General features: G+C 41.6%; 3 protein-coding genes across 4 annotated transcripts; all 3 read right to left on the bottom strand.

Moving 5' to 3' along the window:
* Nucleotides 1-213: 213 nt before the first annotated feature.
* Nucleotides 214-8,024, bottom strand: LOC143526806 (mixed lineage kinase domain-like protein). 2 transcript variants are annotated; one of them, XM_077021473.1, is made up of 11 exons: nt 7,867-8,024; nt 6,580-7,032; nt 6,228-6,344; nt 5,893-6,070; nt 2,572-2,672; nt 2,240-2,375; nt 1,975-2,059; nt 1,545-1,684; nt 1,393-1,442; nt 1,062-1,196; nt 214-864 (listed from the first exon to the last, which is right to left on the bottom strand). In XM_077021473.1, exons 2-11 carry the CDS (start codon nt 7,025-7,027, stop codon nt 815-817), a joined length of 1,440 nt encoding a protein of 479 aa, XP_076877588.1. In that variant the 5' UTR covers nt 7,028-7,032; nt 7,867-8,024; the 3' UTR covers nt 214-814. The 2 variants fall into 2 exon arrangements, with proteins under 2 accessions (XP_076877588.1, XP_076877589.1); XM_077021474.1 differs by having other exon boundaries at nt 6,580-7,029; nt 7,867-7,982.
* A 4,023-nt stretch (nt 8,025-12,047) lies between these two features.
* Nucleotides 12,048-15,226, bottom strand: LOC143527628 (transmembrane emp24 domain-containing protein 6-like). The gene is made up of 4 exons (XM_077022937.1): nt 15,008-15,226; nt 14,397-14,523; nt 13,946-14,100; nt 12,048-12,509 (listed from the first exon to the last, which is right to left on the bottom strand). The coding sequence occupies exons 1-4, from the start codon at nt 15,224-15,226 to the stop codon at nt 12,288-12,290; spliced, it is 723 nt and encodes a 240-aa protein (XP_076879052.1). The 3' UTR covers nt 12,048-12,287.
* A 472-nt stretch (nt 15,227-15,698) lies between these two features.
* LOC143527629 (transmembrane emp24 domain-containing protein 6-like) lies at nt 15,699-17,538 on the bottom strand. The gene is made up of 4 exons (XM_077022938.1): nt 17,209-17,538; nt 16,667-16,793; nt 16,230-16,396; nt 15,699-16,030 (listed from the first exon to the last, which is right to left on the bottom strand). Exons 1-4 carry the CDS (start codon nt 17,419-17,421, stop codon nt 15,797-15,799), a joined length of 741 nt encoding a protein of 246 aa, XP_076879053.1. The 5' UTR covers nt 17,422-17,538; the 3' UTR covers nt 15,699-15,796.
* Between the last annotated feature and the right edge of the window lie 1,722 nt (nt 17,539-19,260).

Raw genomic sequence — 19,260 nt, forward strand, 5'->3', positions numbered from 1 at the left:
AGGTGGTCTGCCATAAATGGCGGTTCTTTGTCACTTTAATTCGGTTCATCCTAGCTCAAAATCCTTCTGGCCATACAATTTATAGATGCGAGCAGCCAATTTGTGTTTCATAATACAAACATGATCCCTATTTATACATACAGTATTGATTATAAAATAAAGAAAATACTGTGTTTAATGAAACATAATATGCTAGGCTCACGCCTCAGTATATCAATAAAATAAACAAATTACTTCTATTTTTTATTTAAAGTTATAACAAAACATGTACTGAATGAACGTACTGAATCTTTTTCTTCGCTGGTCTGCTACTTACTTACCATATTCTATTGTTAGAACAGACAAGTGAATATTACACTTCACAAAGCTGCCGTCATTTAAACACAAACTTAAATGCGGAATCTTTTTAATTCAAATGATTTGTGTCCCATCAGGCACATTTTATCAAGGTGCAAGGCAGGTCAAACAAACAGGCATAAATGTCAAAAGACAGTAAACATCTTTACATTTAATTTAGGGTTGCAGTTTCTTGTCCTAAAAGTGTGCGGGTTTCTTTATAAAGATGTGCTATGGACTGTAATACTGAAATTCGTACCAGGCTTAACTTTAAACCAAACCTCCTGAGGTACAAACACACAAGTCACAGAATTAAACAAAATGAGAGATCAGTCAAAAAAAGACTGACAAAAAAGAAAACAAAGATTTTGAGTAAAGTTCTGTGGAGTGAACCTTAATACATGCACAGCATCTGAAAGTGTGTTCCAGCCGTAGGTCTGTGTTCCAGCCGGTGTGGCTCTACGGAGAAAGCGTGCCTTCATTCATCTTCGTACTGCTCGGCCAGTTTACGTAGCTGGTCCACTATCACTGCACAAAAGAAACACAAAGGCAAACTTCATAAGGAACAAATGTGCTTACACATCTGCACAGTTCACGCGCCATTTCCTGTGAGGAGGTAATTTCTTAAAAGAAGAACACAGACTTTCCCCTCTCACGTGCAAAAACGTGCTGCCATCTCCAAAACTACTACCTAGTTGAAAGACTGCACAAACGAAGCCCTGTACCTCCAGCGTTAGGCCTGTGGAACGGTTCATACGAGCGGCAAGCGTTGATGAGCTCCCCAAGGCGACCAGGACAGTCTTTCGGTAGCGGCTCCATCTTTTTCTCTTTACACACCATGTTAGTGTGGGATGGACAATCTAGATGCAAAACATGATCAATAGGAGACACTGAAAGGACTGGAGTTACATTTGAATATTTTACACATTAGATTGTAGTTTTCCTTATTGGTGATTACCAACGTGCGTCCAAATACCCGTATTAAGTCAAGGAAATTCAATTGGTACGAATTCATTTTCATAAATGAACAATGTACAAGATGCGAGTGCTACATGCCTTTAAAAGGGAGCAGCTGTGTGGTGATCTCCCACAGGACAATGCCAAAACTGTAAAGGAAACAGTCACTACACTAAATTGTACTACACAGTGCAGTAAGCAATCAACTAAAATGTCTGTGCCTTGTTGCATGGGCCTGTAGACTTGCTGACCTGTAGATTTCACAGGCCTTGTCATATGGATGATTGAGGTTTTGTAGCTGTTGTGGAGAAGCGTAAACCATTAAGCTGGTGGTCTTGCTCTTGTTCTTCTTTAGAGATGTTTCTGTTTGGGAAAGCTCAAAGCCTCCAAGCTTCAAAGACATACACACCAAACACAAAACCATGATTAGGAAGTGCCACTAATCCCCACCAACTAGATTTCAAATAATAAGTGATCATAGCACTCATCACTTTTATTAAACCGTCTGTCTTGTTCATCAAAATGAACGTTTGCAGTACACGTGCTTCTCAATGCGGAATTCAGACAAGGCACAAATATAATTTCAAAAGCAGATTACCTTTGAACCATTAACACGGACAAAGTTATATTGTGAAAGCGGTCATGACATAATGAAGAAAACGACCCACTGGAGAACGATACCTTAACTCTGTAACCAGCTGCCACCAGAAACTTGCTGCTGGTGATGCATCCGTGCACCTTAAACTTCTCCTCCGACTGGTGCAGCCTGCAGTGGGGAGAAGGCGGAATGAGCAGCTCTGTATGGATTAGTGACATTAGATCACTAGAGTAGGAATGGGCCCGGTTCCTCTGACCCCAGGGCTCAGGCAGGCCCTAACTGAAGAGGTTGCCTTAAAAGGAGAAAAGGGCCAGGAAGCAATGAGCAGAGGCAGGAGCGGGTCTGGACCTGTAAAGGCCGTGGGCCGCGTCTAGACACATGCGGATCTTTCGGTCCCAGAGCAGCTTGCTGGTCTTGTCCAGCACCTGCCTCAGACTGCCCTTCTCACAGTACTCCATCACGATCAGATAGTTCTGGAGTGGTCCTGCAACATAAAAACAACAAGGACCAATAGTAGCAGCAAGTGTGGGTTGTTTTGGTTTTTTTGTATTATAGGATCAGAGTTTTACAAAAAAAAAAAAAAACCCTTAACAGTCATCCATACTGAAGCAACTAAATGTAACAAAACATTCAAAGACACTGTTAATGGGAAAAAAGGGTTAGAGAAGGTTCCAACATACCCTGCTCATTCTGGAGACAGATGCCAAACATTCTCAAGATGTGAGGGGACTCAAAGCGTTTCATCGTCTCCACCTCCTTATTGAAAATCCTCCTTATTTTACTGGGCAGAATTGAATGAATGAAGAATGAATGAAGAAATTCAGACCAGAGCAGGATAACCAAGCCACCGAGTTTGTTAGAAGGGCAGTTTTGGTTGATCATGAAAGACTGTAGTGGATCTGGAAAGTATTGACAGAACTTTACATTTTCCACATTGTCATTTTACAGCCTTATTCCAAAATTACCCCCCTCAAAATTCTACACCCACGACCCCATGACAAAGTGAATACAGTCTGTTGGAATTTTGAAAGTGAAAAATAAAAATGACAATGTACATTCAAGTATTCACAGCCTTTGCTCAGTACCTTGTTGAAGCACCTTTGGCAGCAATTACAGCCTCATGTATTTTTGAGTATGATTCCATAAACCTGGCACACCTACATTTGGGCAATTTCTCCCATTCTTCTTTGCAGAACATTTCAAGCTCAATCAGGTTGAATGGGGAGTGTCAGTGCACCCATATTCAAGTCTGGGCTCTAACTGGACCTCTCAAACATTCACAGAGTTGTCCTGAAGCCACTCCTGTCATTGGGGATGTGTATAGGATCCTGTTGGAAGATGAACCTTCGCCCCAGTCTGAGGTCCAGAGCACTCTGGAGCAGGTATTCTTCAAGGATGTACATGTCCAGATCTGATGCTTGGCATTCAAGCCAAAGAGTTAAATCAGACCAGATAATTTTTTTTAACAGGTGCCTTTTGGCAAACTCCAAACGAGCCATCTTGTGTCTTTTATTGAGGAGTGGTTTCCATCTGGCCACTCTACCATACAGGAATGTTGGAGAAATATGGTTGTCCAATAGGGCTGAACGATTTTGGAAAATAATCTAATTGCAATTTTTTATCTATAAATTGCGATTGCGATTTAAAATCGCGATTTTTTTCCATTGTTCCACTTCAGGAAACTCTGTTTCGGCATTTTTTATACAGCTCAGATACAGGGTTGCCGGGGGGGGGGGGGGTGTGTAAAAAATGGACTAAATTTAAGTATTATTATTATTATATCGTGATCGATCGATCGCCTGTGGTTGGCGCCAGAGCGAACTACTAACTTTTTAGTCTAAGACGCTCAATGCGTGAGAGTTGGCAACCCTGCAGGTATAGCAACTTGGCTAAAATATGTGCGTGAGGGCATTTGGTAGCGCATATCCAGTGTCTTTAACAAAGCCATGAAGCCGGGATTGTTCACTACATTAACGGACATCATGTCTTTCACTATGAACTCCGTTACTGCCCGAGTTATTTCAGCGTGCCGCTTCCAATTATATCCATAAGGAGTTACACTTTCAAACGGTTCGGTCAGTGAACCCTGTCTGCTGGACCGCGGTCAAGCTATCCGCGCTTTCGCGATTCATCCACGCTTTAAATCTTATTGCGCCTATATGCGTGATTTTACGGTATTTCGCTGCTCACCGCATACTAAAGCTGTAATAAGCGCAGAGAAACACTTTTGCGTATTTGAAGATGCAGCACTGGTTGGCATTTTAGCCTTACAAATATGAGGCTTTGTGGTGTTTTTTTAAATGCTGAAGAAGGTTTGTAGTGTTTCCTCGCGTAGTAGCGACAGTAGCAAGGCACGTTTTACACAGTACCTGACGATGAGCAGGCAGCATCTGATGTGCTGCCCCTCTTTGGTATTAGACTTTCAGTAGTGTCAGCTTCTGTCGAGCCTGAAGCCATTGTGCAACAAGTTAAAGTGCGCTGTGTTAACTTCACCTCCCTGCCTCCTGCTCGGGTTTGCTCCGTTCGTCCTCGGCTCGGCTCGCTCCCAAGTCACGTGACCAGTTTAAATCGCAGCCTGTGCGATTAGACAATCGCGTTTTAAAAAATCGCGAAATTATCGCAAATGCAATTAATCGTTCAGCCCTATTGTCCAATAAGATTCTCCTCTCTCCACAGAGTTATGCTGAAACTCTGTCAGAGTGACCCTTGAGTTCTTAGTCTCCTCCCTAACTAAGGCCCTCCTGGCCAGGCGGCTGGTTCAAGGAAGAGTCCCAGTGTTTCCAAACTTCTTCAATTTTCAGATGTTAGAGGCCTGTACTCATTGGGACCTTCAGTGCTGCAGAAGTCTTTCTGGATCCTTCCCCAGGTCTGTGTCTCGATACAAGTCTGAAGACCTCTGAGACAGGCAATTTCTTGGACTTCATGGCTTGGTTTGTACTCTGACATGCATTATGAACTACGGGACCTTATATAGACAGCTGTGGCCTTTCCAAATCATGTTCAATCAACTGGATTTACCACAAGTGGACTCCAATCAAGTCAAAACAACCGAAGGATAAGTGTAATCAGGATGCACCTGTCATGGCTGTGGCTGTTAATACTTATGTACATGTGATTTTTTGATGTTTATTTTTAATAAGTTTGCAAAAAATGTAAATGTAAAATTTTTCTTCATTTTGTCATTATGGAGTATTGTGTATAGAATTTTGAGGGAAACTTTAATTTAATCAATTTACCTCCCTGATGGTCTAGTGCCGGGGTACTCAACTGGGGGTCCGGATCCGGACCCGAACGCAGTCCTGTCCGGACCCAATCTCATTCCTGATTAACTGGATACGGACCAAAAAAAAAAAAACGGAGCATTTATTTCAGGGCTATTGAAAAAAACACTCCGTCACGAGTGTTACATTTGCCACCCCCGCTCAACAACTTACGTTCGCCGGGTCTAGGGCTGCCCACACTATGGACATGTGTGTACCACAGCCCCCTAGTGATCACTAGTGTGTGTGCGTGTGTGTGTACCACAGCCCCCTAGTGATCACTAGTGTGTGTGTGTGTGTGTGTGTGTGTGTGTGTGTGTGCGTGTGTGTGTACCACAGCCCCCTAGTGATCACTAGTGTGTGCGTGTGTGTGTGTGTGTGTGTGTGTGTGTGTGTGTGTGTATCACAGCCCTCTAGTGATCACTAGTGTGTGTGTGTGTGTGTGTGTGTGTGTGTGTGTATCACAGCCCTCTAGTGATCACTAGTGTGTGTGTGTGTGTGTGTACCACAGCCCCCTAGTGATCACTAGTGTGTGTGTGTGTGTTCTCACTGCACAGATAGGTAAATCCGGAAAAGACGAATTCCAATTTGGTTGTAAATAACAATTGGCAACTTAATTTTGGAATAAGGATGTAACATAACAAAATGTGGAACAAGTGAAGCAATGTGAATACTTTCCGGATGCACTGTATATGCTGAGGAAAAAACAAACAAAAAAGATCCACTGGGATTATGACCTACTTTGGATTGGTACGCGATGGGTTTATATATCTCTTGATGGCCACAGTGAACTTATTGTACTCTCCTTTGAAGACTTCAGAATTGTCCGACGTCATAATTGGCTCGATGGGAAGGTCATAGGTCAGCTCGTCAGGTCTGATCTCTCTAATGTCCGGCAGACAGACGCTGGGCTTTGTCACTGTCATACATTCAACAAGGCACACATTTAATAAAGCACTTGCTTATTTTGAATCATTTAGCTTCCAGGCTTGCCCAGTGAAATTCAAAGTGTGACAATAACCACAATGTCATGAACCAAATCATGATTGAAGCTCAATGCACATATTTTGTCTTACACGATTCCAGCATGCATTTGATGTCCTGAACTTCTTTCTGAGTTTGCTGGACCGTAAGGTGTACAGCGTCCACACTCTCCTTGGTCCCTTGGTTCTCCTGTGCTAAAGACTTGAGTACTATGCATAAAAAATTTATATAAATATATAACACACACACACACACACACACACACACACACAGGGAAATAACATTACTTGCTTCATAAACTGAGAAAAGCATTGGTAATATTTAATTTTGCATCATATATAGTCTTTCCAAATAGTGTTTTTCTTCAGATACTGGGACACATCGAAAGGGTGTGATTATAATAATATAAATAAATAAAGACATTATTGGCCTATAGAGACTCACGAGTTTGGAAGTCCTCATAGTCACATGACCTGTCCTTGGCATCCTCCTTCTTCCTCGTCGTCTCGTTGAAGACCTCGTTTATCTTCTCTCGCTGCTCTACCTGGAAGGCCAGGGAGAGCAGCTGCGCAGCGTCGTTCAGGCGCTCGTTAAGATACCCGAACTCCTCGCCCAGACCATACGCTTTAACGATGCGTTTCAGATAGCTGGACGAGGCGTATTTGCGGACCACATCCTCGGCTGACTCCAGGGTGAGTTTGAGCTCCTGGAGGCCCCTGTGCACCATCTCGGGCTGCTTGCCCAGACCTTGATTCTTCACGGCTCTGACAAGGTTGGCCAGCACAGTCACACGGTTAGCCAGCCGCATACACCGCTGCTTGTTGGCTTTAACCTCCCCACACAGGGAGTACAGTCTCTCCGCTACTCCCAGGATGGGCTCTATGAGGTCCATGACTGCTGCAGGAAATGAAGCGCAGCCATAAAGGTGAGGCGTGCACTTTAAATGGGTCAGTAACAGAACCACCACACAAACTATTTCATGTCAACGCCCTACTTTATCTTGTTCTACTCTGCAGTTCTATTTGCATCAATAACATGTTCGATGGAAATAAACACTTTCAGAAAAAAACTAAAGTTACTCTTTTAGAGATCCACAAAATCATTTTAGTCATGGTTGTTACCGTTATTAAATCTGCTAAACGAGAACCGAAATTAATCGGCAGTTATTGAAATTTCTTAACTGGAAAAGACTCGTGACTTATTTATGCTTTCTTGTTTCACATACTGACATTCGTCTAAAGACAAAACTGACTGCTGTAATACAGCAAAATGAGCTAAATGATCGCTATAAAGAACTGATCACTAGTTTGCCCGGGTCAAAGCAGCTCCGCTTTTGACATCCCGTTGGGACTAACACGGGTTAAGGGAGAAGCGAAAGTTGCTTGCAGTTGGAGTTAAATCAGCTTCGCTTTTTGAAACCGCAACAAAAGTTCAAAACGTTTCACAGTGTACTCCATTCTGTGGTTTCACCACGTAAAACACCATCAACATTTACATACACTTTTATATCGTAATCTAAGACAAATGAGCAAAAATACGTTTGTCATAGTAGTTAATTTTTTTGGTAAGAAAAAGCCGAAAAAGCCCCAAGTAAGTCCCAGTAAGTCAAGAGCAAAAACCATCAGACTTCCAGCAAGGACGACTAATATCTCTCCTCACTGATAAAACACGGGCTCCAACGTGTGTAGTTCAACAAAAGCATTATAAAATATGAAACGTTAGGCTACTTACCGTGAACCGTAAGCCTCTTGTCTTAACACACCCGTCACGGAAGAGAGGAACCAGAGCCCCAATGTTTGTGGTGTCATGCTCCTCCTCTCGAGTTAACTTACCTCATACTACTAACCACACCATAGACTCAGGACTGAAGAGCCTTTTAAAAGAGACTAAAGTCTGACAAGCTCCCTCATGGAAAGACAACGTGTCATTACAGTTTCTAGTCACAGACTATTATTTGGCATAAACTTCCGAGGCCTGTCTCGCCTGTTTCATAATGAACAAAGATTCATCAAGCATTAGGACACCATTGTCATATAATTTATTAATGAATACGGGATTACAGAATAATATTACACAAGAAGGTCAGAGGATGAGATGTTACTCTCTCCAGGAAACACAAACAACAGTTTTTGTTTCAATTGCATGGTTTAAGGATAGATTCTCCATTGAGAATTATTCCCATTTACATATGAAGAGCATACATTTATGGATAAACTTACTTCCAAAGCAGTTAACACATGTTACACCGAATTCTGCGACCGTCGAATTTTGTGACCGCAGAGGGCGCTATTTCGCAGTTTCAGTTAGTTTCAGTTCACAGGCACGAGCGCTTTACGAATGCTGCGTAAGCTACGCCGACGCGCTTTCTTTTCTCGTTTTGCTGCTGTCCACGAGCCAAAATATGAGAGATGCGTGTATTTACATTTTATGTCGTCTGTTAACAAGAATGTTTCATTACAACATTTTTACACGTGACGACAGGAGTAAAGTCAGCCAATACATACGCCTGACAATAGCAAACTTTTCATAAGTTATGTAAGCTGCTGTCATTTGGACCTCATTCCGAATGGTAATTATACACTTCTGAATAAAATGTTTAAATATAGTCTACTAAAACGTTTTTAAAACGATCTTTTAATATTTTTTGAAGATACATTAAAGTCACAGATCCAGTTGGCAGCTGTCAGAATGGGTGACTCCTATGCCACGGTCAGTCTGTCCACTCCATTCATGAATGTTTTTCTTTGGCTAACAGGTGAAGGGATGGTAAGTCACCTGAAAACATTTGGTTGGGTTTTAACTAGTTTGTATGGAGATGGACAGCAGTCACATATTTAGACAGCAGCCGTCAGAATCGGTGACCCCTATTCCAAAGTGCACTTGTCCATTCCATTCATAATTTTTTTTTCTGTCTAATTAAGGTGAAGGGATGGTAGGTCACCAGGAAAGACATGGCTGTTTTCAAAATGATTATAGGTGGAAATTCAGTGGGGTCACATTAAGAACTGGTGACCCCATGCCAAGGTACATCTGTCACATCTACCATGGAAACACATCACCCACTGTGACTCCACAATAACAGAAAACAGTGATAGCAAAAACGTTTAGTAGACTATATTTAAACATTTTATTCAGAAGTGTATAATTACCATTCGGAATGAGGTCCAAATGACAGCAGCTTACATAACTTACTTATGAAAAGTTTGCTATTGTCAGGCGTATGTATTGGCTGACTTTACTCCTGTCGTCACGTGTAAAAATGTTGTAATGAAACATTCTTGTTAACAGACGACATAAAATGTAAATACACGCATCTCTCATATTTTGGCTCGTGGACAGCAGCAAAACGAGAAAAGAAAGCGCGTCGGCGTAGCTTACACAGCATTCGTAAAGCGCTCGTGCCTGTGAACTGAAACTAATGGCGCATTTCCACTAGGGCCTGCTTGGCGCGGTACGGTTCGATACGGGTCGGTTTGTGAGTGTTTCCATTAGTACCAGGACCCGTTTAGCCGGCCCCTTTGGGTACTTTTTTCGTACCGACTCGCTCGAGGTTCTAACCGTTCCGAAGCGGTACAGTTCTGTGACGTGGAGGAACAGCATGACACTGATTGGCCAGGGAGTGTCGTCACAGGGTGCGTCAGGAGAGCGACTCCTCCGCTATGCTATGGACTCCTCAGCCATTTTTAAAACCCAAGGAGCGAAGTCTGTTCCCTGGTCAAACGCCGAGATACAAACCTTTCTGTTAATAATCAGCGATCAAAAAATCCAGGGTGAACTGGACGGGGGCACTAGAAATGTAAAGGTTTTTAGCGATGTTTCCGCGCTAATGGCCACTCATGGCTACCAGCGGTCCGTTCAGCAGTGCCGGTCGGTCCAAGCTAAAAAAGCTTAACGCGATTACCGGGCGGTGAAGGACCATAACGGACGCAGCGGAGCAAACCGCAAAGACTGGAAATGGTTCCAGCAAATGGATGTCGTATACGGTCACCGGCCAGCCAGTAACGGAAGAGAAAACGTGCTGGACACGACGATGTCGGTGCTGGAGGCCACGGAGAATGGTGAGTGTATTGTGATTTCACAGTTTTACTACTAGGCTCGTAAAAGATGTAATATGAACGTAATATGAACGCATCTATTGTAAACGCAGGAATTTAGAGCTGTGTTTGTAGTTAATGTTACCACCACAGTCACTACTGTACAATAGCTAGCTCTTAGCCTTGCTAGTTAGCTGTAGCCATAGCAGCGATGACGTGCTACACATTTTGTGCAGTTACGCTATATTGTTGTTGCTTTCACGGGAATACTTGTGTTTAATATTTGTTATTTTTTACGTTCAAGATTCCCCTTCCATTGACGAGGCGAGCGGAGTTGGCGGAAAATGTTTCCTTCAACCGGGCTTTCCTCGGGGTGCTTGGCGAACTTGTGAACACCATGCGAGACAGACGCCAGTAAAAGCACACAAAATGTTGCTTGTAGTACTATAAATATTTATTTCATATAAAGCTATACGTATATATTTGCTTTTTGCACTTTTTAAAACTATAACTATAATTTACATATGTTGTACTTTAAATATCTATTTCATAATAAAGTTTGATTTCATTTGATTGTATGACTGATGCTTTTTATGCAGGGTGTATTCAGCCTGTTTGAGTAATACCAAATTATTATCAATAATTAGAGCAACCACATACAATAATGAAGATAAAGATAAATAAGATACAATAATGCTATTTGTTAAGGGGTGTTGTGCCGGTGTTGTGGTCGCATACAAATGATGTCACGACACTACAACCCGCGCGCCAACAGCGACTCCACCCACATTGGGGTGGTTCACCATTGTAATGGAAACACAACGCGACCGTACCGTTCCGTTGCGAAGCGACCCGTATCGAACCGTACCGCGCCAAGCAGGCCCTAGTGGAAATGCGCCATAACTGAAACTGCGAAATAGCGCCCTCTGCGGTCACAAAATTCGACGGTCGCAGAATTCGGTGTAACACCGGCCTTCTGATCAGAATATGACATTAGTGATGTGTCTTAGAGCAAACTTACAACAAATAAAATCGTTAAACGAACAAGTACAAATAAATGTTTGCTATAATTATTCAACAGTAAAGAAACCGTATGTTTCCCGAAAACGTTTTATTCTATTTTCTCTTAATCTTCAGTAATTCATTAAACAATCTAAAGAGATTAGCGAACATAAAGTAGAAGGGCGTGCAGGAGCAATAACTGTCCCCCTATGCAACCTGAACTCAGAAAACTGTTCCGTTCACTATCGCTACAGAACAGACTGAAATAAAAGACTGACATATCAGCTACAGATATATTGTTTTGTATCACGTTTTGCTGGCTTTATAGTGTTTATAGAACATAAGAGTTTCAAGATTCAGATCCAGATAAATACTGAATCGAATAGAATGAGGGTTCAGCAAATTTGCTTATAATGGATGTGGCATTTTGCCACAAATAAGAGAAGTTTGATTGCAAGTAATTGTGCTTTACTGAAGAGGTTATTAGACATTATTCCAAAAATCATATGTGCAAAATGTAGCCTAGGTCAAGGTTGTTTTCTTTTCTTATATAAAGTTATGCAGACCTTTCCAAACTGAAGTGACAACTTCCAGAGAATGAGATCACTCAGTCTTCAAAAGAGATGAATTACGGTCTCATTGCTTGACTACATTTAGTATATTAAAATTAAGTCTTTACTGGTTGCCATATTTTCTGTTATTGTCAATGATGAGAATTTATTTTCAGACGAGTGTTACGTTCACCACCCATTTGAGTGTTACGTTCGCCCCTCCCCGCTCAACAACTTTCGTTCGCCACCCCCCGCCACCGCGGACCCGGACCTAAGGTCTGAGCTATCTGCCAAAAATGGACCGCGGAAAGATTTAATTGATTACCCCTGATCTAGATGGATATTCACACTAGTGCTGTGTTCGAAATGGTACACACTAGATCTGATACAGTAAGTACTTCTCATTTTATACTATTGTAAATATTTTCACAGAATGCAACACAAATGTCTTAAATTTTTTAAAATCTCAATTAGAGAACCATACTGGGCCAACAGTAGCTAGTTGAAATTCTTTCCAGTGTGTTATATAACAAGCTGGTTGAAATGTACGAGGTCTTGTGTTGCCTCAGCAGCGGGATCGGTTGCTCTGTGTGTGGAAGAACCGTTTGAGGAAGAAGATCTGCATGTATCCAGTCAGGACGATGAGGAGGCTCTGGAGAGCAGACCAGGTGTTCACGTAGCTGGACTTGGACTGAAGTAGGTAGAGGTCAGCCCCTCTGTGCATGCGTGCTATGTTATAGAAGTGCCACATGTGCTGGATTTGAAGTCGTATCTTTCTTGAAATGACCTACGGAATAAATGACAGTTACAAATGATTCTTGGGTAAACATACAAACCGGATTCCAAAAAGGACACTAAACAGATTGTGAATAAAAACTGAATGCAATGATGTGAAGATGGAAAATGTAAATATTTTATTCGTAATAGAACATTGATGACAGATCAAAAGTTTAATCTGAGTAAATGTAACATTTTAAAGGAAAAATATGTTGATTCAAAATTTCACCGTGTCAACAAATCCCAAAAAAGTTGGAACAAGTAGCAATAAGTGGCTGTAAAAAGGAAATTGAGCATGTAAAGAAGAGCTGGAAGACAAATGAACACTAATTAGGTTAATTGACAACATGATTGGGTATAAAAAGAGCTTCTCAGAGTGTTGGTGTCTCTCTGAAGCCAAGATGGTAAGAGGATCATCAATTCCACCATTGTTACTCAGAAAGATAGTGCAGCAATACCAGAATGGTGTTACCCAGTGTAAAAGAGCAAATAAACTTTTAAGTTATCATCATCAACCGTGCATAACATCATCAAAAGATTCAGACAATCTGGAACAATTGCTGTGGGTAAGGGTCAAGGCCGTAAAACTCTACTGGATGCTTGTGATCTCCGGGCCCTTATACGTCACTGCACCTCAAACAGGAATGCCACTGTCAAGGAAATAACAGAATGGGCTCAGGAATACTTCCAGAAAGCATTGTCAGTGAACACAATCCACCGTGCCATCCGCTGTTGCCAGCTGAAACTCTACAGTACAAAGAGGTAGCCATTTCTAAGCAAACGCCACAAGCTCAGGCTTTTTCACTGGGCCAGAGGTCATTTAAAATGGAGTGTGGCAAAATGAAAGACTGTTCTGTGGTCAGATGAGTCACGATTTGAAGTTATTTATGGAACACTGGGACGCCATGTCACCCGGACCAGAGAGGACGAGGATAACAAGGATAGCACATCATAAAGAGGGAGGTGCGACAAAGAAGGCCCAAGACAATTGAACAGTTAGAGGGCTGTACTAGACATGAATGGGAGAGCATTCCTATTTCTTAACTTGAGAAACTGGTCTCCTCTGTCCCCAGACATCTGTTGAGTGTTGTAAGAAGAAGGAGGGATGCCACACAGTGGTAAAAATGGCCTTGTTCGAACTTTTTTGTTGACGCCATGACATTTTGAAACAATATATTTTTCCCTTAAAATGATACATTCTCTCAGTTTAAACTTTTGATCTATGATTTGTGTTCTATTCTGAATAAAATATTAGATGTTGACACCTCCACATCATTGCATTCAGTTTTTATTCACAATTTGTTTAGTGTTCCAACTTTTTTGGGATCTGGTTTGTATATAAAATATGTGACTTTCAGTCAATGTAATGTTCTGAAAAGAATGTAAAATTAGCACTATAATGTGAAATAGATTCCTATAAGCTTAGTAGAAATGTTTCCTCTGCACCTCAATGTTGGAAAAAGTGCTGTTCAGAATCTCTTCTTCCATCGCACTCTCCCTCGGGATCTCAGCCGACTCCTCAAAGAACACTCCAAAGTTCAGAAAGACTCGCATATCTCCAAAACGATTCCGTGTGTTGGCAAAACACATCTGATAAAAACCTGTTTTTGTTGTTTGTTTTTTCAAAAGGTGTGGCTTGAGAAAGAAAGACTGTAAAGCTACACAATAAATATAATTTTCTTATAGCAAATTCCCATTCTTATCCATTCTATTATTCAGTAAGAGGATTCAAACTGGTCCAGACTCTTTTCCCTAGATCAGTCTCTAAAGGTTGATTGAGGATAAATTGGGCATTCAGTTTCATTGGATAGAAATGGGCTGATAAGAAGTTACTCGTGCCCTAAGATTAGCTTATAAACATTGTCCATTATCATGTCAACTTAGAGATTTACTCTACCTGACTCCTTTGCTCTGAAGCTCATCTGGCCCTTCAGATCATCAGTGTAGAATAGAAGAAGGCCCTTAGGGGACAGAATGGACACTGCAGCCTGTCTGTCTGTCATCATCCCAGACACCCACTGAACCTGCACATCAAGCAATACCACTGTATCAATATCATAATATCATAATAACATAATTATAAGTGGTAAGCCAGTATGGAACTTTTTTTCTTAAAGATGTGCAAGTAAAGCAAATGCTTTTTTATATGACTTTGAAATAAACATACAATCATAAATTCTTAGCAGTAAATTAGAATATAATATTATACAATTATTTAAAACTTTTAGTAAGGTTGACCATTCATGAAAGCACTGTTATTACCAAGAATGCAAAGAAACAGATGAGATAAGTGAAATGTACAATCGCTGTGATAAGCAAAGGGAGAGCCAAGGTCAGTGCATGTTGTGATTCACTTATTACAATATCTCAGTTCCTTTCAAATGTGCATTATCTGCATTTGAACCACAAATATACACGCTTGCAGCATCACTCATTAGGTAGGAGACAGTGACAACTCATCAATTCAAAAGGAAAACAAATTCCACTTCGGAATGTAATCAAACTTACCATGTAGGTCAAGTATACCTGACTGGTCCGTTGAGCAAAATGCCAGTAGCATTGTGACTCTGTGCCCGACAACACGATGGCAAAATCATAGTGATCTGCCCCCTGAAACGGGTCATGTCCTTTGTCATCTGCATGTGGTCTGACCTCCTCTTGACCCTCACTCTGCTGTCCCAAAATGAGGAAGATGAGGAGGACGAAGGAACAAGCAGTGCAGTGCATGTTTCATGTACTGTATGCACACGCACGCACACACACACACACACACACACACACACACACACACACACACACACACACACACACACACACACACACACACACACACAGCGTGTTGTTCAAGGACAGGTTGAGCAGTGTTATTCCTATGGGCAGATTGCTGTGGTACATAAGGACCTGGGAAATGATTAACCTAATCTTAATACTGACCATCTCACTGCAGCACCTGTCTAATGTGCCATAGAAAGCCTTAAGAAAGGCAAGAGTTGGTGTTACTTAAAAAGGTAGCCTTTTGTTTAATACCATCCATCTTCCTGTTTATTTTCTGTATATATACTTGCTGTTATTCAAAATGCTCTAAACGTTTTTAACTGTTAAGACCTAACCAGAAATAAATTGGCCATATTTATAGCACCAAAAAAATCCAAGCAGTTAGATATCATGTATGAACTTTATTCAGGGTTTTAGCCATAAATGCCTATGAAAATTGACATAATTTAAAGTCCTGCACACAAAGCCATTTGTAAAGGCCCTGAGCAAAAAATAACCCCCCCTGTTATGCAAAGGGACAGGTCAGCATCTGGGTTTCTCCTGCTCGGTGGTGGGCTTGGTAACAAAGAGCCTCTTGAGGAAATAGAGCTGCAGGTATCCAGCCATGATGATGACAAAGCTCTGGACAGCCGACCACGTGCTGACGTAGCTGGAGTTGGACTGCAGGAGGAAGTAATCGGTCCCTCTCCTCATTCGCTCAATATTATAGTAACGCCACATGTGGAACATGGAGACCTGCAACCGGTTGAAGCTTTCCTGCGTAAGTAAATCACATGGTTTTAAAAATGCAATTTAAAATTGACAATTTTTTTGCCAGCACTGGAAAGCCATACCTAAAATACCTATGAAAAATACACAGGGAAATCTTTTCTTTAGAGCTTTAAGATTTCTTATCGCAAAATATGTTTTTAAAAAAAATGACAAAATGTGTTTGTGAATGTGGGTTCAGACGTACCTCCATGGTGGAGATGGTGCTATTCAAGTGTTCTCTTTCCTCCTCTTTCTTGAGTTCCTCTTCCTTCTTGAGGTCTTTGGAATCCTCATAGTAGACCCCAAAGTTGAGGAAGATCTGCATACTGCCAAAGCGATTGTGGAGGTTGCTAAAGCACATCTGATAAAACCCTGTGATAAAACATTCCCACACTGTCAATTCCTACTGCATGATTCCATATTTTAAAAATGTTACATCATTTCATATGTATATTTAAATGAATGCTTGTAACATTTATTTCAAAACTCAACAACTCAAAAATGTTGAGATTACAACTGACATTTTCACAGCATGGTTACCAAAGGCAGCCACAGTAAAACACCATACATTAGTAAACTGGACAGATGAACTGAGGCTTAGAGCAAATTCTCTGCTCTGACTCATCCGAGTCTTCCACTCACCAGTCTCTCGAGCATTGAAGACGATCTCGCCTGTGGCATCATCAACTGAGCTCATGATGAGACCACTTGGAGCGTTGACAATGACCGACAGGTGTCTGTCATTTGCCATTCCAGTGACCCACTGAACCTGAACACACAGTTAACACACAGTCATGGTTATTTATTTATTTATTTATTTATTTACATTTTGACAACTGACAACTACTGTCAGAATTAGTGACAAAGATTCTGCTGTGACTAACAAGCCAAGAAAGTAGTTGGTCTGATAGTTATCCTGCCCTCTTCCACACACTGAATGGACATATGGTGGCAGCAACAGTTGAATAAGATGGTCTAATTTGTCTTAATGCAATACATGCAATACATTTCATATTCCACTATGTACTAACTACAGAGCAATCAATGTGCTGTTCCACAGCTCTTTGCTAAAATAAATCTCACTTTGAACTGACAATAATATGGCCTTAGTCATAGTGCCCGTCACAGGATTGTGGAAACACAATCAATCCCAAGCGTGCCAGCTCCTCTACGTGCCACATTACCATAAAGTTAAGGTAGAAGCGCTCGCCCTGGTGAGCAAAATGCCAGAAGCAGTCAAGGCCTGCGGCAGGCAGCACAATGGCGAAGTCATACTGGTCCGCTCCCCAGAACAGCTCCTGGTCCGATGCATCTGGCCGCAGGTCCTTCACGCCTCCCCCGCCGCCACAAGCTACTGTCAGGAGGAAGAGGAGAACATGGTTGTCCCTCTTCGACATCTCAAAACCACTGAGAGAGAGAGAGAGGAGTTGATGACTAGATTACTTCAGTTACAGAAACAGAGCTGTTGTGGCGCCAGAGCCTCACAGTGAAAAGTTAGCAGATGATTAACTGTGATTCTGACGCGTGTCTCCAGCCTGTATGAGTGGGGAAATTCATGTCAGGACACAGCTGCTGCGAGCCAGGGGGGTGGCAGCAAATTCTGGGCCCTGTACACTCTCAATGTCAGTGGGCCCCTATAAATGCTAGAAAAGAGGCACATGAGCAAAATGGGCCCCTCTCCCTACTCGGGCCCTGGATAGTCAGGTCCACTTTTCCCCCCACTACTACACCTATGCTGCTGGCATCTCTCCCACACTAGACTAATATATTTTAAACACTAAAATAGATTGGTGAATTGCATGAAGACAAATGTTTTTATTTGCTGTTGCCCTAGCACACACATCCTGTGGTTAAGGAAAATACACAGACAGCCCACAATACATATATTGAGTATATTCAATCAGCAGGCAGTAAGGGAATTTATGGTTTATTGTCTGTGATCCTCAATCAGAACACTATGACATTTTGTTCATTCCCTTATCTGTGTGTCTGCTCCTCACTTAGAACTTCTCTTTCTCTCTCTCTCTCTCTCTCTCTCTCTCACACACACACACACACACACACACACACACACATTCTCTCTCTCTCTCTCTCTCTCTCTCTCTCTCTCTCTCTCACTCTCTCCTCCTAGATCGGTGAATTGCATAAAGACAAAAAGGATTGCAGGATTGAATCCCAGGCCTGTTACACCATTTCTTACCAGGTCAGTGAGCATTGTGTAAAGATGGGAAATTAGTGCACCAAACAGCGGCCTGTTGACACAGCAAAAGACCAAGGACTTGACAAACGTGATTGTAATAGCACCCCACGTCCAGCAGGGGACGACAGCTACTAGAAGATTAAAAAGAGGAACACTTAGAAAAAAGTAATGGCAGCTGATCAAATGGACGAGTATCTGACACTCGGTTTATAATTTAGTAACATTTAAATGATAAACATAAACATGCATAAACACTGTTTTATTTGCTATTTTATTTTACACACACATCCTGTGGTTAAGGAAAACACACAAATAGCCCACAATACATATATTCAATATATTCAGTTAGCAGGCTGTAAGGGAATTTATGGTTTATTGTCTGTGACCCTCAATCAGAACACTATGACATCTTGTTCATTCCCTTATCTGTGTTTCTGCTCCTCACTTAGAACTTCTCTCTCTCTCTCTCTCTCTCTCTCTCTCTCTCTCTCTCTCTCTCTCTCTCTCTCTCTCTCTCTCTCTCTCACTCACTCACTCTCTGTGTCTCTGTACTTTTCCACTACCCATCCGGTCCACTGTACCGACTTTCCTGATCTGGAGAGCACCAATCATACATATTATCATATTATCATTTATTATTCTTGCCCAATTGTCTTAAGACACGTCTTTTCCCTTAACACAGGCTTTTTCTCATCTAATTTATAGCAACAATTTAAACTATTTTGCTGGTCAAAGGCAAGCCATATTTATACTGCCCTTTTAATAATATTGCTTTGTGGAATTTAGTGCAGAAAATGCTGAAACCAGTTCAGGGGTCATATGTATAGCTGAATATAGGTTAGTTTGACAAGGAGTATTTTGTTAATGTTGAAGTGATTTTAACATTATCTGGTGCAGTCTCACTCATGGTACTACTTTTTGATTTGATTCTCTTCGGCAGAGAGGGTGAATGCGTCGGAATCCCGATTTCCTTAATCTTGGCAGTAATATCATGTATGTCTTACTGAACATACCTTTAACTTAAGACATAAATAAA

The sequence above is a fragment of the Brachyhypopomus gauderio genome, chromosome 11, assembly GCF_052324685.1.
Source record: "Brachyhypopomus gauderio isolate BG-103 chromosome 11, BGAUD_0.2, whole genome shotgun sequence".
In the NCBI taxonomy this organism is placed as follows: Eukaryota; Metazoa; Chordata; class Actinopteri; order Gymnotiformes; family Hypopomidae; genus Brachyhypopomus; species Brachyhypopomus gauderio.

Excerpts from the sequence above, each read along its gene's own strand:
- LOC143527629 (XM_077022938.1), bottom strand. The coding sequence starts at position 17,421 with ATGTCGAAGAGGGACAACCATGTTCTCCTCTTCCTCCTGACAGTAGCT. Across the intron at positions 16,397-16,666 it reads CTTCAATGCTCGAGAGACTG|GGTTTTATCAGATGTGCTTT; the intron begins GTGAGTGGAAGA and ends GTTTTATCACAG. Across the intron at positions 16,031-16,229 it reads GCACCATCTCCACCATGGAG|GAAAGCTTCAACCGGTTGCA; the intron begins GTACGTCTGAAC and ends TTACTTACGCAG.
- LOC143526806 (XM_077021473.1), bottom strand. The coding sequence starts at position 7,027 with ATGGACCTCATAGAGCCCATCCTGGGAGTAGCGGAGAGACTGTACTCC. Across the intron at positions 6,071-6,227 it reads CAAATGCATGCTGGAATCGT|TGACAAAGCCCAGCGTCTGT; the intron begins GTAAGACAAAAT and ends AATGTATGACAG. Across the intron at positions 2,673-5,892 it reads CCATCGCGTACCAATCCAAA|TAAAATAAGGAGGATTTTCA; the intron begins GTAGGTCATAAT and ends AATTCTGCCCAG.
- LOC143527628 (XM_077022937.1), bottom strand. The coding sequence starts at position 15,226 with ATGCACTGCACTGCTTGTTCCTTCGTCCTCCTCATCTTCCTCATTTTG. Across the intron at positions 14,524-15,007 it reads AGGTATACTTGACCTACATG|GTTCAGTGGGTGTCTGGGAT; the intron begins GTAAGTTTGATT and ends CTTGATGTGCAG. Across the intron at positions 14,101-14,396 it reads CTTCAGAGCAAAGGAGTCAG|GTTTTTATCAGATGTGTTTT; the intron begins GTAGAGTAAATC and ends CAACAAAAACAG.